A 19959-nucleotide genomic window follows, 5' to 3' on the forward strand; every position below is an offset into this window, starting at 1 on the left:
CCTTTCAGAGTTGGAATACCAGGTACCACCGCTATGAAGGGTATAGTGCTGTGCCTGGTATACATTGAAGAGGCTGCAGTGCTCACAACAACACTGCAGCCTATTCGGTGGGGGGACTTGGATTCAACCTCCCACCGATCTGATCCGAAAACTGTATGTGTTTTATCTAGTATTTCAGATCACCAATTAGAGCTTTTTCGTAGCTTGAGCTGAAGCTCTTCAGTGTTACATGTGAATAAAGAACTTTTTGCATTGGGAGTACTGCAATTTTTCTGGACTAGCTACCATTGTTCCATCAGCAGCAGCTGGACCGCTGGTATATTATATATCACAATGTGCATTTGAGTTTCCGTCTCCGATCTAGGCACATCTGTTTGTGTGGAAGTTAAGCTTTCTATTTGCCTTGGCGCTTTTTTTTTTTTTTTGCTCCCTTCTACATGTAATAACTTTTTGGCAATAAAGTGTTGGGCTGTAATCTCTCTGCTCCTCTGTGAGTGCTGGGTGATTGAAAGTCAGCAGGCACAGCTGTGGGATATGCTAGGAAATGGGAAGTGGCTGATATTTCATAAGGGTTGACATTGTAATACACTTAGGGGTCATCCTATACACAGCCGTGATTTGATACTGTCTGATACAAACTTTTTATTGAGGCTGCTGTGCATGGAGAGAGGTGATGGAGTTTCTAGGAGGCGCCTCGGGAAGACGTTTAACGCTTTGCCTGCCACTCTTGTGCCAGTTTCCAACACGGCAGTTTTTATTTAATTTTTTTTTTAAGCATGTTATCACAAGTGGGATAATTGGACTGTTTTTCGGACAGCAATTCTGTTGACTGCAGTGTTCCTCGAACAGTGAGGCAATAGCTTGATGTCTACTCCCCTCACCAATATGGACACTAGTGGACCATCTGCTGACAGTCACACTTATCTCCTCTATTCTTCATGCAATCATGAAATCATGTCTTAATTTTTAACCCTCCAGTCCAATTTATAGTATGCACACAACTGCAGAATATAGGAATGTGGAAGGTTGATACCAGAATATGACCTCTTGCCCTGTCTAGTCCGTCCTAGTCTTTCTCTCTTGGGTTGGATATTACTTTTTCCCAACCATGCTTGAATTCCTTTACTGTTGATTTTCCAACCACATTGGCTGGAAGTTCCGAACATCTACTACTTTCAGTAAAATAATGTTTTGTGAGATTGCTTCTGATCTCCCCCCCCCCCCCCCAACTAATATTAAATTGTGGCCCCTATTGTTTTATTATGTTTTCCCTACTGAACCTTATTTATACCTGTAACATATGTAAAGCTTTCAATCATGCCCACCACCCACCACCCTTGAAAGCGACCCTCCAGTCCTAGATTAAATTCTTCCAAGTGACCCTCCGGCCCTAGACAAACAAAGATGGCCACATTGCTTCTCTGACTACCCGATACACACTGTGTATTAGGCTGCCTGTCCACAGGCGTTGTGATATTCCGCGGCGGATCTCCGCCACCTCGGAGCAGGAGCCAGCAGACTGATCTCTGCAGAAAGGCTCACCGCAGGTAGTCGGAAAACTGATGTGGTCATCTTGGTTTGTGCAGGACGGGAGAGTCACTTTAAGGGGCTATACCAAAATTGCAAGTTATTCCCTATCCAAAGCATAGGGCATAACTTGCTGAATGGTGGGTGTTTCACTACTGAGTTCTCGAACAGCAATCCCGTGTTTCCCGTCCTCACTGCGTGGTTACTGCACCCTCCGCAATGAGGAGTAGTCTGAACAAGTGCGCTAGCACTCCATTCACTGCCAATGGGATTGGATTGGATTGAAGATACCGGCTCGGGTATTTTGGTTGTCCCATTGCAATGAATGGAGCGCTGGCTGTGGATGCTTGGCCAACTCTTCATTCACAGTGATGTGACTGTTGGGAGAAAGTGACCTCTGCAGTGACAGTCATGACACGGAACCAGAGTCCTGTTCTAGAGATCAGTGGGGGTCTCTGTGTTGAGACCCCCCCACCAATTAGCAAATTTTCAGCAAAGGATAGGGGATAACTTGCAATTTTGGTACAGGCCCTTTTCAGTCTTTTCTGGTAAGTTTTATGCTTCCACCATTTTTTGGAGCCCATTTTGTAGCTATGTAGGTTAGACTCTTGTATCGAGTTGGTTTTAGCTGATGTGTTTTCGCTCCCCAGCTTCTGCACTCTTGTATCACATGCTTCATCACTTTTTTTCTTTTGATCAGAACTGTCTATTCTTCAGCTGACTGGTTCTTCTCTGACCTTGAAAGCAATGTAAATCCTACAAATCTTTCTTTTGACCACGTAAAAGCTATTTTTTTGTACTAGTGCTAGCTGCATCAGTCTATGCTTGTACCGTACACTTTACACTTTAGATCCAATGTATCAACTGAAAAGCAATTTAACCTTCTACTCTCTAGATAAATGCTTATTGGCGCATAAAGATTTCCACTTACGTAATTTCCTTTGTGGGTATTACAGGTGTTTTATGGAATGGCTAGTCATTCTGATCATGTCAAAAGATATTATATATAGCGCCAATGTTTCCTTTATTGCTTACGGAAATCTAAAGTAGATTGCACCCCAAAGGTTGGAATTGGTGAGGGATACAAATAGATGGGTAAATTTAGTTGTGCACAAAAACAAAATTGCAATTGAACAGAATGGGCCTATGGTTCTGTTGACCTTACAATATGCTTACATAACGGAGGTCTAAACTGGGAGTATACCTCTGAGGTATGCCACTGGATAGCCGTATGTTAGCCTTTGGCCACACTGTAAACAAGTATGCATATTTTGGAGGGACCTACTGCTTAGGAAAGCATAGGCAGAGTGGCATACACTATATTTTTGCTGCACAGACGTACAAACGGACACTCTTGTAGCCTTCGTCATGTGGGGTGGCCTATGGCCATGTTCAGCCTATGAGCGGGGAACTTCTCTTTTGCATACGCTGAATGTCTTCACTTGGCTAGACTTGAGCACAATGTTATTCTTATCCAAGCTTTTGTTAGTCACAACTACATTATAGTGCCCCAAACCAGCCGTCGCCATCGTTTTCTATAGAATTGTGTAGTGACTCTCAATGGAAAAAGTTGAGGGTTCAGAAATCTGTTTACACTGGATTAATGGGTGTTCTGGTTGACTGTATGTTGTTGTCATTAGTCGATTTTTGCAACCCACCCACTAGTATTTTACTAGTCTTTTATAGAATGTAACCTGATCTATTCAGATAGATTAGATTTTATTGCCCTACACCATGTGGGTTATAAACCCCGTGAAGGGACTTGTATACAGAATATGATGCATTAAGCTCTCCAATGAACTAAGGAAAAGGATTAAGTGTTCATGTTCCATTGAATGCAAATAAACATGCAGGCACCAGGATAATCCCCAATTTTGGATTGTAGCACCAAATCTGTATAAGTATTCTAAAGTGTGCTTATTTAGTAATGGTATTTTAGATGCAAAATAAGAGGACATGAATGACTTCACTGACAAACTTAGTATGAAAATTGAAGAATGATTTACATGCCAGTAAAATGAGGGACGACCTGTACGTACATGGCTATTCTACTCCCTAGGTTCATGTTCTAACCACTAATGTGTTCAGCTGTTAGAGCAAACATACCCAAATAGTCGTGGAGACTGGTGTGTGAGCCACATACTAGAGGAGAACAGAGATTACATATGGGGAAATATTTGGGGGGGTTAAATGTATGGAAGGAACATGTTGTGGACAGCCTTTGTATGTGATTTAATGTTTTGGACTGAACTTTTTGGACAATCGGTAGCCAGTGAAGAGATTGGCAGAGGGGAGAAACTGTGCAGTAAGGGGTAGCGGTGGATAACCGAGCAGCAGAGTTATGGGTGTATGAAGGGGTACAAAGCATTGGATGGGAAGCCACGAAGGAGAATGTTGCTGTAGTGTCGGAATGAGGACAGGCACTAAAGTTTTCTTGGGTCAAAATTTGAGGACTGTGCAAATTCGGGAGATGTTGACAAGATGGAAGTGCTGGCCTCTGTGGTTGGAAAGACAGGGTGGAATCAATGGTTACACCGAGATAGTGGACTTGCAACACTGCAGAAAGCATGGAGCCAGTGACTGTGACCGATGGGTCTTGTCTGAGTTTGCTGGAGAACAGCAATTCATTTTTCTTCATGTTGAGGTTTAGAATGTGGGAGGAAGATGAGGATATAATTAATAGGCATTCTGGATAGCGGAGAGCTAGATCTGAGTGTCATCAGCATAATGGTGATACTGAAAACCATTGGATTCTGTGAGCTGGCCCAGGCCAGAGGTAGCGGTCCTCAAAAGCCATTAGACTTTTTGAACGCTTCCATTACCGCCCCTGTCCGTCTTGTGGAAAAGGTCCTCTCCTATTGTAGTTTGTTACTTTGATATTTAGCTTTGATCTTTTTACTCTGTCAGTTGGCAGAACTGTTCACTTCCCTATGACTTATGGTTTGGGAGCCCCCATCTATTGACTGTGCCATAGGATAAATGTGTGACTGTGCCCATAGCTTCCCTGGCAAAAGGACTGCTGACTGGAAGCTCCAGCAGGCAGTTGAGGCAATCGACTGACAAATGAGGCAGCCTGATTAAGGGGCCACTGCTGTGGTTTGTTTTATTTAATTGTGTGTGTGTGTGTGTCTGTCTGTCTGTCTGTCTGTCTCTCAGATCTACTTGGGGTTATGATGTCTGAAACCAGTCAATTTTTCATTTTGCGTGATTCTGTTACATGACTCCTTACACGACAGGAATACCTGTATCTGCTTGTAAGCAGTTACTGATGATGATCTCACAGCTTCTGTCACACAGTTATAGAGGTGATCACGGCTCATCCTTCCGACTGTATACTTAAAGGAGATGTCCCGCGCCGAAACGGGTTTTTTTTTTTTTAAACCCCCCCCCCCCCCGTTCGGCGCGAGACAACCCCGATGCAGGGGTTAAAAAAACCACCCGCACAGCGCTTACCTGAATCCCGGCGGTCCAGTGACTTCAATACTTACCGCTGAAGATGGCCGCCGGGATCTTCTACCTTCGTGGACCGCAGCTCTTCTGTGCGGTCCACTGCCGATTCCAGCCTCCTGATTGGCTGGAATCGGCACGTGACGGGGCGGAGCTAAACGGAGCCGCTCTCTGGCACGAGCGGCTCCATAGAAGAAAGCTGAAGACCCGGACTGCGCAAGCGCGGCTAATTTGGCCATCGGAGGCCAAAAATTAGTCGGCTCCATGGAGACGAGGACGCCAGCAACGGAGCAGGTAAGTATAAAACTTTTTATAACTTCTGTATGGCTCATAATTAATGCACAATGTACATTACAAAGTGCATTATTATGGCCATACAGAAGTGTATAACCCCACTTGCTGCCTCGGGACATCTCCTTTAAGGCCCATTTAGACACAACGATTATCGATCAAAATTAGCTCAAAAAACATTTTTTGAGCCATAACTATCGTGTCTAAACGCATGCCCATCGTGCATTGTTCATTCATCGCTCACTTCTAGTTTTCTAGAAATGAGCAATGACTCTTATCAGCGGTGCCAGCTGATACCTCAGCTGGCAATGCTGATAAGATTCTCTCAGCTGCTATCCTGCTGGCAGTTCTCAGCGGGACACCAGCTGAAAGCGCAGAGAAGAAAGGAGCTGTATACAGAAGACAGCACTCCAGCTGTCTTCTGTATACCCTGCTCGGAGTGCTCAGCTGTATACCAGCTGAGTGCTCAGAGAAAACAGCAGCTGTATACAAAAGACAGCGCTCCTGCTGTCTTCTGTATACAGTTGGAGCCTTCATTTAACACTAATAAGCTCTTAAGTAACTAATTAGCTACTTAAGAGCTTATGCAAAGTGAACACTCAAAACTGTCACACAAACTGCCGTTTTGAGCGAATTTTGAGCGATCCTCTTGCCATGTAAATGCACACAACGATTATGAGCAATAATCGTTGTGTCTAAATGGGCCTTTACGCTTTGCAGCATTAGGTGAATATAGAAGGTAATGATTAAATTGCCCCCCTTCCTCCAAGCAGGTAAAATTGATATGGTCTTAGGGCTTGTTCACACGAGCGTATTTGCTCGCAATTTTTTGCATATAACAGGCAGTAAATAGATTTGATTTTCAGTGGGTTCATTCACATGAGCATATCTTTTCACGATATGCGTGATCACATGAAAAAATACAAGGCATGTCCTACCTTGGTTTGTATTACACAGTAGAAGCCCCTTTGGATGAGCATACGTAAATATGCAGGAAACCTGCATATTCTCTGTATTTACACACAAAATTAGTGAGACTTTTGCACATTCTTCTTTGCGTGTGCAAATATGCATTGCATTTGTGCGCACAAAAACATGCCAGAGTGAGCGAAATACGTGGGCGTAAGCGCATTTCGGGTTTCGTAAATGCGCAGCATATTTACGCAGCTGAAATGCCCTTGCGTACACCTGTGTGAATGAGCCCTTTGCTAATGCTGTGCTGATACATCATGGGATAAATCTAAAACTGAAAGTAAAAAAAGGATGGTGGCTGATGAGCATCAGACAGGGGACTGCACTGCATGGAAGTGACTGGAATACAACGAGGAGACCTCTAAAGTGTAACAGGCGATTAGTTGAGGGGGGCAGAGATGGAAAAACATGTTAGAAAGTGGTAAATACCTTAAAGGGCTTCTCTACCAAATTGTTCAGTGCAGTTATGTAAATTAATAAACCTTTTATTTATGATTTTTAATGTATGCATGATCATGACCCATGCTGAAGAGAAATCACCGGTCTTAGTAGTACATTACATGGCCTCAACCTTGTGTCATATGGTCAGAATGCGTCATCCATGTGTTAAGTATGTATTAATCAACCTAAGATGAAAATGGCGCTTAAAGAGCCTCTTACTTTAGACTACAAGATGGTAAAGCCGGAGCCAGTACGAAGAGCACAGAAATGTTTTTCAGCTATATGCCATAAGCGGTCACATTTCCAATCACGCTGGGAGGGTCATTAGTTGCATTCCAGAGGCACCGTACTCTGCACCTTTTTCGAGCCGATGCCTGAAAGGGGTTACGGCCTCTCAAAGTGTAAAAGCTCTGTGATTTAGAACTAAAAGGATACCGGACATGCTAAAAATAAGTATCAAGCTTTTTCCCATTGTCTGGTATTCACAGCGAGTTCTATTCACTGGGAGCTGCTGGAGAGCAGACTTTGGCGCGGGCTGTTCTTTCAGAAGGCTTGTTTATCTGTAGGTACAGCGATTGTGTATGGAGGGCTTTGATCGGTAAACACTTCTGTATGTTCCAGACGCATTAACGTACAGTAGCGATGGACGGCCGCAGAATAGACAAGTACATTAGCCTTCACCATTCAGAGCTTGCAAATCTCACAAAGGGGACTGAATCATATCTTTAGGCATAATTGCTTCTGTCCTTGTTTTCAACTCCCCCCCCCCCCCCCCCTCCCCTCCTTTTTTTTTTTTTTTCCACTTTTTTTTATTATAAAACAGAAATAATCCAATGATTAGTAAGTCAATGTAGCGAGCGATCTTCCTAAGCAAGTATTCTATGCCAGTCGAGGCTTTTGTCATCACAGTCTTGTTGAGAAATGTCCCCTTGTGGTGTTCTGATGTCCCTATAAAAAGGCTTCCGCATGTGGCCATAAATTTGCTGCTCTGCTTTCTTCCTTCTTTAGTTAATATTTATGACCCCTGTCATTTTCAAGAAGCACGCCACTGTAGGAGTAGAGATGAGCATGGCATGTGTCTGATCCCATGGAGCGCAAAGCAGTCATTGCCGCTGCTGCCTATTGTGTGGGGTTTTACTGTAATGTATTTTTTTGACTGTTCGGCAAAGTATGGCGAACAGTGCAGTCATTGACGGATGATTTATACCATAAACTCACCAAGGCATATCTTACCCGAGTCTCCATATGTCTGAAGCATGAAATGGGCGAGACCTAGGAGTCCAACTGCAAGTAGAATGCCTTCATGTTTTGGGCTTTTAGTGTAGGGTTCAAAATGTTTTTTTCCTGGTTTTCCTAAGTTACCGCTGGTGGTACTGATGACCACGCTAAGTAGAGGCTAGCTCCTTGTATCTGGGACACGAAGCCCGGGTTATTTATCTCTTCCATCTGTAGATGAATCAGTATGGAGCATCTGCGTCTGGTACCGTTCTACCCGTCTACTAACGTTTGTTCAAAAGTTGTCATCCAGACGCATTTTCCATCAGTCTAGCTTTAACATATGTTTTGTTTCCAATATATGTAGTATATGTACTATTTCACTTAGAATACTGGCCATGAAATAAACAGTTACTTCCCCAGAATCTCTCTTGTTTCTCTGCAATATCTGACAGATCGCTATCTATCTAATATGATCTGGCTAATATGATCTATCTAATATATAAATGTATGGACCGGTCATGCTATAAAGACCAGCGCTGTAATCTCGCCATTCTCCCGATGTTGGCACCAGAAGTCACCTGACCGCTGCAGTGGCATCACCCATTCTCCTGACATTAGCGCTTTTACCCTGGACGCCATGATGGTAGGAGTTCAGAGTGGTGAGGCTGCAACCTGTGATTGGCTGCAGCAGTCAGGTGACTTCCAGTGACCACCTCTTCCACAACAAATGGTGGGATGATGGTGGGGCTATAGCGCTGGATGCCTGCAGCAGTGGAGGCTTAAGTACTGCTTTGCTTTTTAAAAAAAGTTGGAGTTACACAAGTGCAATGTTGTAGGGTAACTGGACAACCCCTTTAAAGTATAAATTGTGCACTATTCAGACTACCAACATGCTCCTTTTTTACACCAGGTTTTGGTACTTTTTGACAGCTATGATGTAGTCTGCTGCGTTGAAATATGATGGACCCGTTATAAGTAGGATCACAAGCTGTCTGGTGTCATGCCTTCCATTATTTATAGTCTGAAGAGCTTTAAAGAGTTTCTCTCATGAGAAAGTATCCCTTTCCATGCGCCCCCTCACCCCAGGGCGATCTGCTGATTGCCCTGGGTCCTGCTTAAGGTGCCAGTGGCCAGCCTGAATTTCTCCTGCAGTGACCATAGAAGAGAGAATACGGCATTACATGGCAGCTATTCAGATGAATCGGTGAATGGCTCCTGTTTTGGCAGACTTCATTCAGCTTGTAGGTCCGCTAGAACAGTAGCACCTCTTCAATCTAGCTTCTAAAAGGTGTCCCTACATGGGGTCCCCCTTTATAATGTCCAAATGTGACACATGGACGGGGGTTGTCTGAATATTCTAGGAAGTGGTTTTCCAACACCTATAATATCCACTTCACCAAGAGGTTTCTTGCAAAGAAGTGAAGTGAATATTGCTGTTAGTCTTGAGTAGCACTTGGCTCTACCTTGATACACACCCATGAATATTGTTTTGCACATGGTCGTTGGAAAGTCATGAACACTGCCTTACTACTCTTTTGGATGTTTTTATGGAATGTTTGTGATTTCGTGGATAAGTGTTGCTGCAACCTTGGCGTAAATGTTGGCAACGTAGCAATTTTATAGGAAGATTCACTACTTTTTCAAGTCCACTCCATTTGGCAATAATGGTTTTCTGTGTGGTTGGATGGAGCCCCAGAACCGTAGAAATGGCTTTGTAACCTCTTCCACACCAGCACATGTCAGCAGCATTCTTATATCTTCTCTTCTGGGCATAAAGGTTTTGTAGAAACTCTGTGGGGGCTACTCATCTTTTTCAGTTTAAACAGGCAATAACTTTTCAGACCACGTCTGCTCATCTACTAGCTTGTGTTGGTCTCCTCACTTCTGCAATATACTTGTATTCAAATTTTTATTGCTTTACCACTGAATATCGTGTTTGAATGGACTGCCACTAGAGGTCTCCCTTCCAATTTCTCTGCATTCCACTTTATCATTGGGTTTCCTTAAGGATGCAGGGATGTTTCCATAGCAACAAGGGGAGAGGATCTCTTCGCAGGCGGCTCCCCTGCACCTACATACTGACAGATCTGCAGACCCTGTTATAACCATCTCCACAACCTCTGCCTCTCCTGCTGTTACAGCGTGTGCATAGCATTTATTTATATAATATATTACACGCACACTATAGTGGATTTGCTAACTATTTGGGCAGAATGTCTCTAAATGCCTGATTGTCCTGGAAAATTAGAGGGGCAGGCATTCAGATACTGCTTTCTTGCTGATTGGACAAGACATTGTAATGAAGTAAGGGCAAGGAAGTACAGGGCAGTGTACTACTAATACTAGGCTTGCTACATGTCCCCTCCCTAAAAATGAATGCCAAACAGCAGAGCAACAGAAAATTGGGGAAGAACCCCTGAAAATCAGAACTTGGACATGAAACTGGGTACCAACCGCAGCAAATGAGATTATATGGAGAACCTGGTGTATTTTATAGGAACATTTTGTTGGACATTCTGGTACACTTTAACCATATAGTTGCATTTCAAAACGTGTGTGTGTGTGTGTGTGTGTGTGTGTGTGGTTTCTGTACAAAGTACTTAACTCTATAGCTAGTTGTTTTGTAACCTTTTTACAAACAGTGGTTGGAATAGTAGCATGTCATTACATTCTCATCGGATAGCCATTTTCTGCTACTTACAAAGTTTTGGGTTCAGCAGAGTAACGGACTCTACATCCGCAGCATTTACTACAGATACATGCTTCCATGGAGTGACAGTGACATTGTGATTAGATCTTTGTATATTTTATTAACTATTGTTTTTAATGGCTTTCAGTCTTATATGAAATTCATAATGTGAACAAGAGCCATGGCGGCTCGAAACGTGTAGGAGTACACACGGCCATTGGGACTTTTTCTTGTACAATTTTTAAATGTAAAATTCAATTCTTTATTCCATCTGTAGAGATTTTGGATTTCCTTGTTTACTGTACATTATTAACAGTTGTACTTCATTCTCTCACAGATTTTTGCCGATTATTATCACTTCCATCATCGGGCTGTGGTGAAGAGATCCTTATCCCCTCATAGAACCAGACATTTCCTGCTAAGCAGAGATCCTCAGGTAAGACTTTGGAAGGAAGCAAAGTTATTTTTTGGTGCAGGTTTTAAAGGAAACGGCAGAATGACCTATTCCGGAAAGGTAATAAATAATGGTTGCAACTAGAGATGAGCGAGTATACTCACTAAGGCACATTACTGGAGCGAGTAGTGCCTTAGCCGAGTATCCTCCCGCTCGTCTCTAAAGATTTGGGGGGGAGGGTAGAGAGCGGGGAGGAACCGAGGGGAGATCTCCCTCTCTCCCGCCCGCTCCCCGCCGCAACTCGCCTGTCACCCGCGGCGGCCCCCGAGTCTTTAGAGACGAGCGGGGAGATACTCGGCTAAGGCACTACTCGCTCGAGTAATGTGCCTTAGCGAGTATACTCGCTCATCTCTAGTTACCCAGTCACCTAGTCACCCAGTTTTGGCCGTACTCTGGTCATTTTCCCCTGCACTGTAAACTACAGACAACAGTCTTCCAGGCATTTGCTAGATATTTAGCCATTTTTTTGTAGCCTAGAAGTTGGCACATGCAGATGGGCTAGACTTGCATTGATATGAAGGTCCTCAGTGGAGCACTTCTCATACTGTAAGAGCTTGTCTGCTAATTTCCTTCCAGCAATTACATTCACTGCATCCAGGATTGTGCGATGCCGGTTAATCTGACAATCTGTTTTTAGATTCTGAGATTAAATCTGTGTAAGAGGACACAGAACATAACCTGCAATTTACAATGGTTGGATTCAGATTGATTAACTTTAAAGTTCACCGCGCTGTACGTTATCCTGTGTGAGCGGCTCTACGGGGGATGAATGATCGCAGCTACTATTGTTTGTCTCCATAACCGATCCGAGGACCATTTAACAGGACAGTAAACCTTTGCGGATTGACATAGCTTGTTGATCAGCGTTCGTTACACTGGACCAAAACACGGCCTGTGTATAAGGATCCTAAGGATATAAGCCAAACCAGAGTCTTCTACTTGGGCCCTCTTCATACGAGCGTATGCTTATTTGCGGAATGATCAATTCTTTTTTTTTTTTTCTGTGCGCATCAGAGTTAGAGATGAGCGAACACGTTCGGCTCCGCCCCTTTTTCGCCCGAACACCGAACTTTGCGAACACTTCAGTGTTCGGGCGAAAAAGTTCGGGGGCCGCCGTGGCAGCGCGGGGGGGTGCGGCGGGGAGTGGGGGGGAGAGGGAGAGAGAGAGGGCTCCCCCCTGTTCCCCGCTACTGCCGCCCGCGCCGCCGCGCATCTCCCCGCCCCCCGGCGGCACCCGGACACTTACGCGCGAACACTGCAGTGTTCGGCAAAGCCGGTGTCCGGGTGCGGATGTGTCCGTAACGGACACGTTCGCTCATCCCTAATCAGAGTATTTTACTGTACTTTTTGTGCCCACAAGGCATGTTCGTTTGCGAAGACACACTTGATTAAAATGGCTAATTGGGCTAATAAGTTCCAGATGTGTGTTCCTGTGCAGTTACGCAGTGTTTCATGCTTCTCCTATTTTGTGCGCTTTTCAGCATCCCCATTGGCTTCTATGCAGACTTTGGGTGTGCAAATGCACTAGAAAATGGAGCTTGTCGCTTTTTTTTTCTTTTTGCGGAACAGAAATGCGCAGAGTAAAATGCGCATGTGAATGAATCCATTAAAATTAGTAATTTCTCTTTACTGCTATTGTGTGCGCGAATACGCCTGTGTGAAGCTGGCCTTTAGTAAGACTCTCTTCTGTAGACTGCTGTCTTGGCGTTTTTGCCTCCCGCTGGTGCAGAGGAACTCTAACCTGACAGAAAGGAGACTAAAGCTTAACTGAACAAAGCTCTATTTGGTCATTTGGATCAAGTGGAGAGGGGACTTAATGGCTGTCTACAAATATCTGAGGGGCTGTCACAGTGCAGAGGGATCAGCTCTATTCTCATTTGCACAAGGAAAGACTAGAAGCAATGGGATGAAACTGAAAGGGAGGAGACACAGATTAGATATTTGACAGTGATCAATGAGTGGAACAGGTTACCACGGGAGGTGGTGAGTTCTCCTTCAATTCAATGGAAGTGTTCAAACAAAAGCTTGACAGGCATCTGTCTGGGATGATTTAGTGAATCCTGCACTGAGCAGGGGGTTAGACCAGATGACATTGGAGGTCCCTTCTAACTCTACTATTCTATGGATCCAGATAATCCAACTACATCTTAATCCGTCCTGCATACAGTCAATAAATATAACGCGATGCATGTTTCTGTCTCTATGGGCCTGCTGAGAGAACCAGTTGAGGCTGCATAGGGCGTTGCACATCAGAATGTTATGCAGAATCTGGCTCTGACCCAGTCAGCAACCCTGCATACCTTCACTTTCCTATATTGCGAATAACCACAGATAGATAGATAGATAGATATTTTTTTTCCTTTCCTGCACAGTCGCTAGGCAATGACACGTGTACCAGCAGCCTATCTGCCATGTCAATTGCGGTTGGGCCGCGGGTCAGACGGCTTCCATTGACTTCAATGGATGGTGTCCGTGCAGATTCTGCACAAAAATATGACCCGCAGGGATTTTAAATCCACCCGCGGAAATGGCAATCCCTATCCGCTCATCTGAGCGGACATGCAAATGTTGTATTTTTTCAACGTGTGCAGAATAACGCAGACCTTCCACATTTGAAATCCGGTTGTGTGAGACCGGTCTCTGTTAAAGCGGAGAGCATGGAATCACAGTTCTTTATACAATGGGTGTAACTTTGCTTGCATTTGCAAGGAGCATAAACCTCTAGTGTTTCCAAAAATAAGAGCGATTACAATTCTGCTCCTCGTATTAATAGATGCATGAATGCTCCTATAGAGGCAGAATGCTCTTGCGGGATCTTGGTACACCCGTGGAAGCCTGCCACACAGATGGCGGGAGCCTGCCTGACATGTGTAATGATCTGTTTCAAGGATATTGGGAATACTCTTATTTACACTCACCCACGCTTCTTTCTCATCATAATCCATGGAGAAGCCTCTGACTACATCACATTATCTCAGCTGTCACTTTCACACTCCATGCGAGAGGTCAGGAACATTGATTTAGTTTATTTCTGTAATATGTTTCTGCTCTGAAAGCCTCCCCTCCTCTTCCTCGGCTGGCGCTGCTTCGTGCCCCCGTGGTTCTGGCGAGGTGGTTGTGAGCAAACAGGCTCATCAGACGGATCTCAGCAAGCATCTGTCTTTGTTTATTTGGAGATACACGTGTACTGTAAGGATCTTTTCCATTAGACTGCCAATTTGTGCTCACTGACCTCTTCCAAGAGGTCTTCATTCATCTATTCAAAATATCCTCTTTTTCTGCTCGCCAAAGCCGTGTGACTGTAATAAGTAATTTTCTTGATTAAAACCGACAATTCCTATCCGTTCTTATTACACAAGGAGACTTTGCTTTGAAAAGCGGTTCAGCCTTTTTTTTTTTTTTTTTTTCCGTTTCCTCTCCAGTGTTCTCATTGAGCTTTTTATAAGGAATCGGCCCATATAAAGTAATGGGGGAAGGTTTTTAATCTTTGTAACACTGAATCCTGCTGGGAAGTAGATAAACTGTAGGTAATCGCTTTCCTGTTTAACCCTTCATTCTGTTTTGTCTAATGGCCAAAACAAAAATGTTGGATCAATTTTTTTTGTTTTGTCTTTATATCAGCCTATCGATATAATTGACTGTTGGTGGGGAAAAAAATGCAATCTTCCTAAAGTAAAGGTCCTATTGATTTAACCGTTGTAGTAGGTTTAACTGAAAGCGTATGTTTAATCTGGGACAAGCAGTCCCACAGATACTCATGTTTTTATGTATGATATCATAATTGCTCAAGGAATCTGTGCTGGGAACTAGAACATACTTTTATCTCATTAGAAGATGATTTCGGGATTCTTCAGAGAGTAGATGGCTGGCTGGGAAATGTCTGCATAGATACAGCTGTTGGTGTATTGCAACAAGGGCGGCGGTACTCCCCAGCCCAGTACAAGTTTTATGTTTACCACATTGAGGATCCCATTTATGCCCTCAAGGGTGTAGTCTGAGATCCGAGAATGGTCATCTCGGCCTCCCAGAAGTGGTGCAACTTGAAAGGCTGCTAGCTGCAAAATAGCAAACAAAAGAGATGCAGAGGAAATGAGGAAGATGGAACAATACCTCTGCAGCGCCACCTATTGGATGGCGCTGCAGAGGTATTGTTCCATCTTCCTTATTTGCATATTACCCAGAGGAGCATGGATGGCCTTAGAAGTCTCCTCACACACCACCTTGGTGCTCTCTCCCTAAGGAGTGATGTTACCCCTCCAGATGCAGAGCAGTGTTGCTGTTCCTTGGGGAAAAGAGGAGCTTCACGTTTTTCTAATCTCAAGGAACCCATCCAGTGCAAAGTCTCAGATGAAATAGCGCAGTACGCTGTACTATTTTATACAGCAAAATTACCAGAAACTGGATGGACCCAATTATAGTTAGTGAGGTCAGTCTTGCGCGGTTTGACTCCAGTGATTCCATTATGTTTGTGGCCTAAGCCTGTTGTGTATGTACATGAGGAATAACACTTTCTGGCCTTTTTATGACTTGTGTTTAGCATTTGTCAAATTTCCCCCTCTTTAGGCTATGTCTGTGATTTTCAGTTCTCTCAGAACTGGTGGAAGGAGTCTTAACTGTTATGCGGTCTTCTAAACAGAGAACTGCAGATTCTGCTCCCTGTCTGTAACGCACACAAACCTAGCATCATCCTGTATGACACTAGAGAAGTACTGAGCAGTGCAAATGTGATTTCCATTACTAGAACACCGTAAACAATCATTTACTTTAGAGGGATTTCTCAGCGCAATGTATTTTTAGGGAAATAATTTGGTTAGCACTTTTGTGAATCTTCACATTAACACAGGTTTTTTGAAAAGTTAGTGACCGTTTAATCCTTTTTCATGTCCCATTTTCAATATCGCTTATCAGTAAATGGAAACTTAGTCCTGCTCACACAACTGATGGGGTTGTCACAATGTACCAGTATAGGTAAGGGCGATCAGCTTGGCATACACGTCAGTTTTGTATTGCTCCTGGTTTAGCTCATAGCTTGATTTTATTAAAAAATGCTGAATGTGTGTTGGGCTGGAAATCCAATTAAAGAAGATAAAATAAAAAAAACAAGCTTCAACCTGCATATTCTGTAGAGTCTACAGTGTAGACGATACGCAATCTGCACGCTAGTAAAAGATTGGGAAGGTGGCATCATACAGAAGAAGCCAGTGGTTAGAAGTTGACTAGCTCATTTATAAAAAATAAAACATCAGTGTTAAAATTATCGCATTTCATACAGGTGTCAAAATCCTGACAAACCTGTAAGCCGCACCTGCTCTTACAAAGTGATGTGCGTTGCAAAAAATGTCTATAGAAATCCTGTTGCAAATGGTTAACAAATCTAGTACAAGCAGATACATTGTATCATCTGCCCCAATTTGTGCCCAAAATTATTTTCTATCAGTACTAGGTCCTTGAAAATGTTTAGAGAACCTGCCACCCTCCCACTAATCTATGGCGCAATATTCAGAATACATTGATGTAAAAACACTTGTTCAGCTTCTTCTCTACTACACCCCTAGTCAGTGCAGGCAAAGGAATAACACTACACAGCTAGTCTCTTGCAAAGCCCTGCAGAAGTGTCTGGAGATCTGCTAGGGGACTAGTAAAATATAAATGGCAATGTTTCTTATAAAAAGCCACTGGAATGTTGAATAGTTTGACCCTCTCATCTGACATATGACTCTACAGTGAGTAGTCCAATACATTGATAGATTTTCTTCTGAGTATCCAGCAATGTGTCTTCATAATAGAATGGGTTCTGTAGCAAAAATGCGTAAATCCCTTAATAGCATTTGTGATCAGATTTGATAGTGAGCATGTCCTAGCCAATAATATGTACTGAACATAACCTGAAAACAGTTGGGTTGGCTTTGCAAATTTAAAACAGTGATGCCTTTTACCAAAGCATTGTGTTTAGGCGTATTGATCTTTGCCAGGCCTAGGAGTCGGCTCTAAAAGTTAGGGATCGGTATTGACTCTCTGGAGGGTCGGCCCACACGACCAAAGAGTCTTTTGTTGCGTATGTAAACGGAAGCAAAAAAACTGAAATACAGCAGCTGAGGATGTCTAGGCCTAGCTTTACGTGTCTCGATGGATTCACACCTCCTTAATACAGTAGTAGTTGGAGTAAAACCCCTTTGATGGTGAAAACCTTGCCCTCTCCAGTAGTCTTGGCCATCTCCCTCAGTAGTCCATTACCTCACCATTCTTGGGAGGAAGATCTCCTTTGATGAGAGATTATTCTGTTCACCTAGATCCACTCTCCTTTTTTACAGAAGGAATGTTCTAGAATCTACTTTAAGAAATTATTCCTTTTTCCATAAGATTATAAGAAATGGAATATTGTGGTCCCTTTTTTTCTATTCTGGCTTATAATGTATACGATGAAGCATCTTAAGTGCCCATGATAGGCTTTTCACACTACTGAAAATGTAAAATTGTTAAAATTTGTGGGATGATAGCAGATTATGCAAATAGTTATCACATTTGCTGCTATTAGCTTGCAGTACTATTTATTTATTTAAATCCTAGGTACAGCCAAACCACTACACCTCCATTCTAGAAACAAACCAAAAAAACCCCACGACTCTTGCCCATGACCCATTTCAACTACTGTAATGCATTACCACACATGGTTCATGGACAAGAGTAGTTCTGCTTTGAACTTAACCCTATCCAACTCTGTCAAATGTGGGATCCAGCTGGTGAACAAGTTTCCCACAGTAGTCTCCATAACGCCAGATGATAGTAGGTGTGATCTGCCCTGACATAAGTATGATGAGTGTTTTTGTAATTTGAATTGTATGTTTCGTATTTTTTTTATTGAAGGAGTTGTATGAGAATTTAAAAAATTAGTAGCGGCAGAAAACCGTACCACACCTTTCCATAATAATCTTTATGTAGCACCAACATATTCCACCTCATTTTACAGATCAGTGGGTACATGAACAGACAGCTTAAACATCACATACAGTATTTAAGCTAATGACATTTTTTTTAACAATAGGTGTGAGAGTTTACAATCTATGAGGAAATGGGTGTGACACAATGGGCATAGTTCTTCAATGCAATGGTCCAGATTTCTTTAAGGGGATACTAACTTTTCAGAAAACTTTGAGTATAATGGCTTGTGTTTTTCTCATCAATCTCATAATATACTTTCATTAAAAATTGTTTTGTTTTGAAGTGGATGATTTTTGCTAAATCAGATCGATCGCCCAATTCGTTTTTTTTTTTTGTTTTTGTTTAGCAAAAATTGCCCAAAAATATTAGCTTACTGCTTGGAGTAGAAAGGACAGAAGTGTTCACTTAGCACTGCTGCCTTGCAGTGCTGAAGGTCTAGGTTTGAATCTGACCTTGATGGAGATTTGACCCTGGGTATCCACCACTGTGCTAACAACTGGGCGATCACCACCATGTACAGTGATGTTCAAGAACCCGATCTTTTCTCCTATTGTTTTTAATAGAAGTCAGAATTTGGAGTGTCGATTCACAATTACTTTTTAAAATCAGGTCAGTCACCCAGTTATTTCAATAATTACTCAACACTAGATTCCAAATGTGCCAGTTACTAGAAAAGCTGAATGCCTAATCACAGGCAGTGGATTGCAGAGGGGCTTTTTAAAAATAAAAGTATATTACAAGATTGATGAGTCACACAGGCTGGTGGGTATAGATACGTTGTCTGAAAAATTTGTATCACTTTAAAGGGGTTGTCCCGCGCCGAAACGGGTTTTTTTTTTTTTAAACCCCCCCCCCCCCCCCCCGTTCGGCGCGAGACAACCCCGATGCAGGGGTTAAAAAAACCACCCGCACAGCGCTTACCTGAATCCCGGCGGTCCGGCGTCTTCATACTCACCTGCTGAAGATGGCCGCCGGGATCCTCTGTCTTCATGGACCGCAGGGCTTCTGTGCGGTCCATTGCCGATTCCAGCCTCCTGATTGGCTGGAATCGGCACGTGACGGGGCGGAGCTACACGGAGCTGCACGGAGCCCCATTCAGAAAAGAAGACCCGGACTGCGCAAGCGCGGCTAATTTGGCCATCGGAGGGCGAAAATTAGTCGGCACCATGGAGACGAGGACGCTAGCAACGGAGCAGGTAAGTATAAAACTTTTTATAACTTCTGTATGGCTCATAATTAATGCACGATGTACATTACAAAGTGCATTATTATGGCCATGCAGAAGTGTATAGACCCACTTGCTGCCTCGGGACAACCCCTTTAACTAAATAGGATAGTGTATGTAAAGCTGCATGAGCTGGGGGCCAGCCTGCATTTTTGTATGCACAGATATGAAGTACCTTTTAAGTGCATGGAATGTAAGCACTAAGTGTTGGATGAAAAAACTCAGGCTCCGAAGGAAAATGTAAGTGTGGTAGACAAAAGAGTTAGAACAGGGAATGTGGTGTGTTTTTAGGGGAGGCTGAAAACTTTGGCTATTGGTGATTTAACCAGATTATCTGGGGTAGCACATTCCAGAGAGCTGGTGCAGCTCTGGGAAAAGTCTTGGAGACTTAAGTGGGAGGATAGACTAACAGCCTCCATAATTCTAAGATTATTAACAGAGCAAAGAGCGTCCATATTGGTGGTGCAGCACACTGGGGAGCTTTATGGATGAGAGTAATGAGTTTAAATTTTATTCCATAGTGAATAGGCAGCTAGTGCAATGACTAGCACAGGGTGAAGGCATTGCTATAGCTGTAGGTTGGACAGAAAGATTAGCCTGGCTCCTGCCTTCGGGATGGATTGGAGAGGGGAGAGTTTAGTGAGAGTCATCGATTGGTAGTTACAGTAGTCATGACAAGGGTATATCAGAGCAACAGTAATGGTGGATTCTGAAAGCTGCATGAAGGCAAGATTGGAGTCAAATATTACCTCCATT

At 43.3% G+C, this 19959-nt stretch overlaps 1 protein-coding gene across 2 annotated transcripts in view; it reads left to right on the forward strand.

The window, feature by feature from the left end:
• FURIN (furin, paired basic amino acid cleaving enzyme) overlaps nt 1–19959 on the forward strand; it is a 216003-nt gene that overhangs the window by 100992 nt on the left and 95052 nt on the right. For both annotated transcript variants that reach the window (XR_010790390.1, XM_066592733.1), the window contains exon 3: nt 10923–11021. Coding sequence is in view for 1 of the 2 variants with exons in the window: in XM_066592733.1 (XP_066448830.1) it covers nt 10923–11021 (99 nt within the window). In the remaining variant the exon portion in view is untranslated. The remainder of the gene's footprint in view (nt 1–10922; nt 11022–19959) is intronic.

This window comes from Eleutherodactylus coqui, chromosome 2 (genome assembly GCF_035609145.1).
Source record: "Eleutherodactylus coqui strain aEleCoq1 chromosome 2, aEleCoq1.hap1, whole genome shotgun sequence".
NCBI classification, from domain to species: Eukaryota; Metazoa; Chordata; class Amphibia; order Anura; family Eleutherodactylidae; genus Eleutherodactylus; species Eleutherodactylus coqui.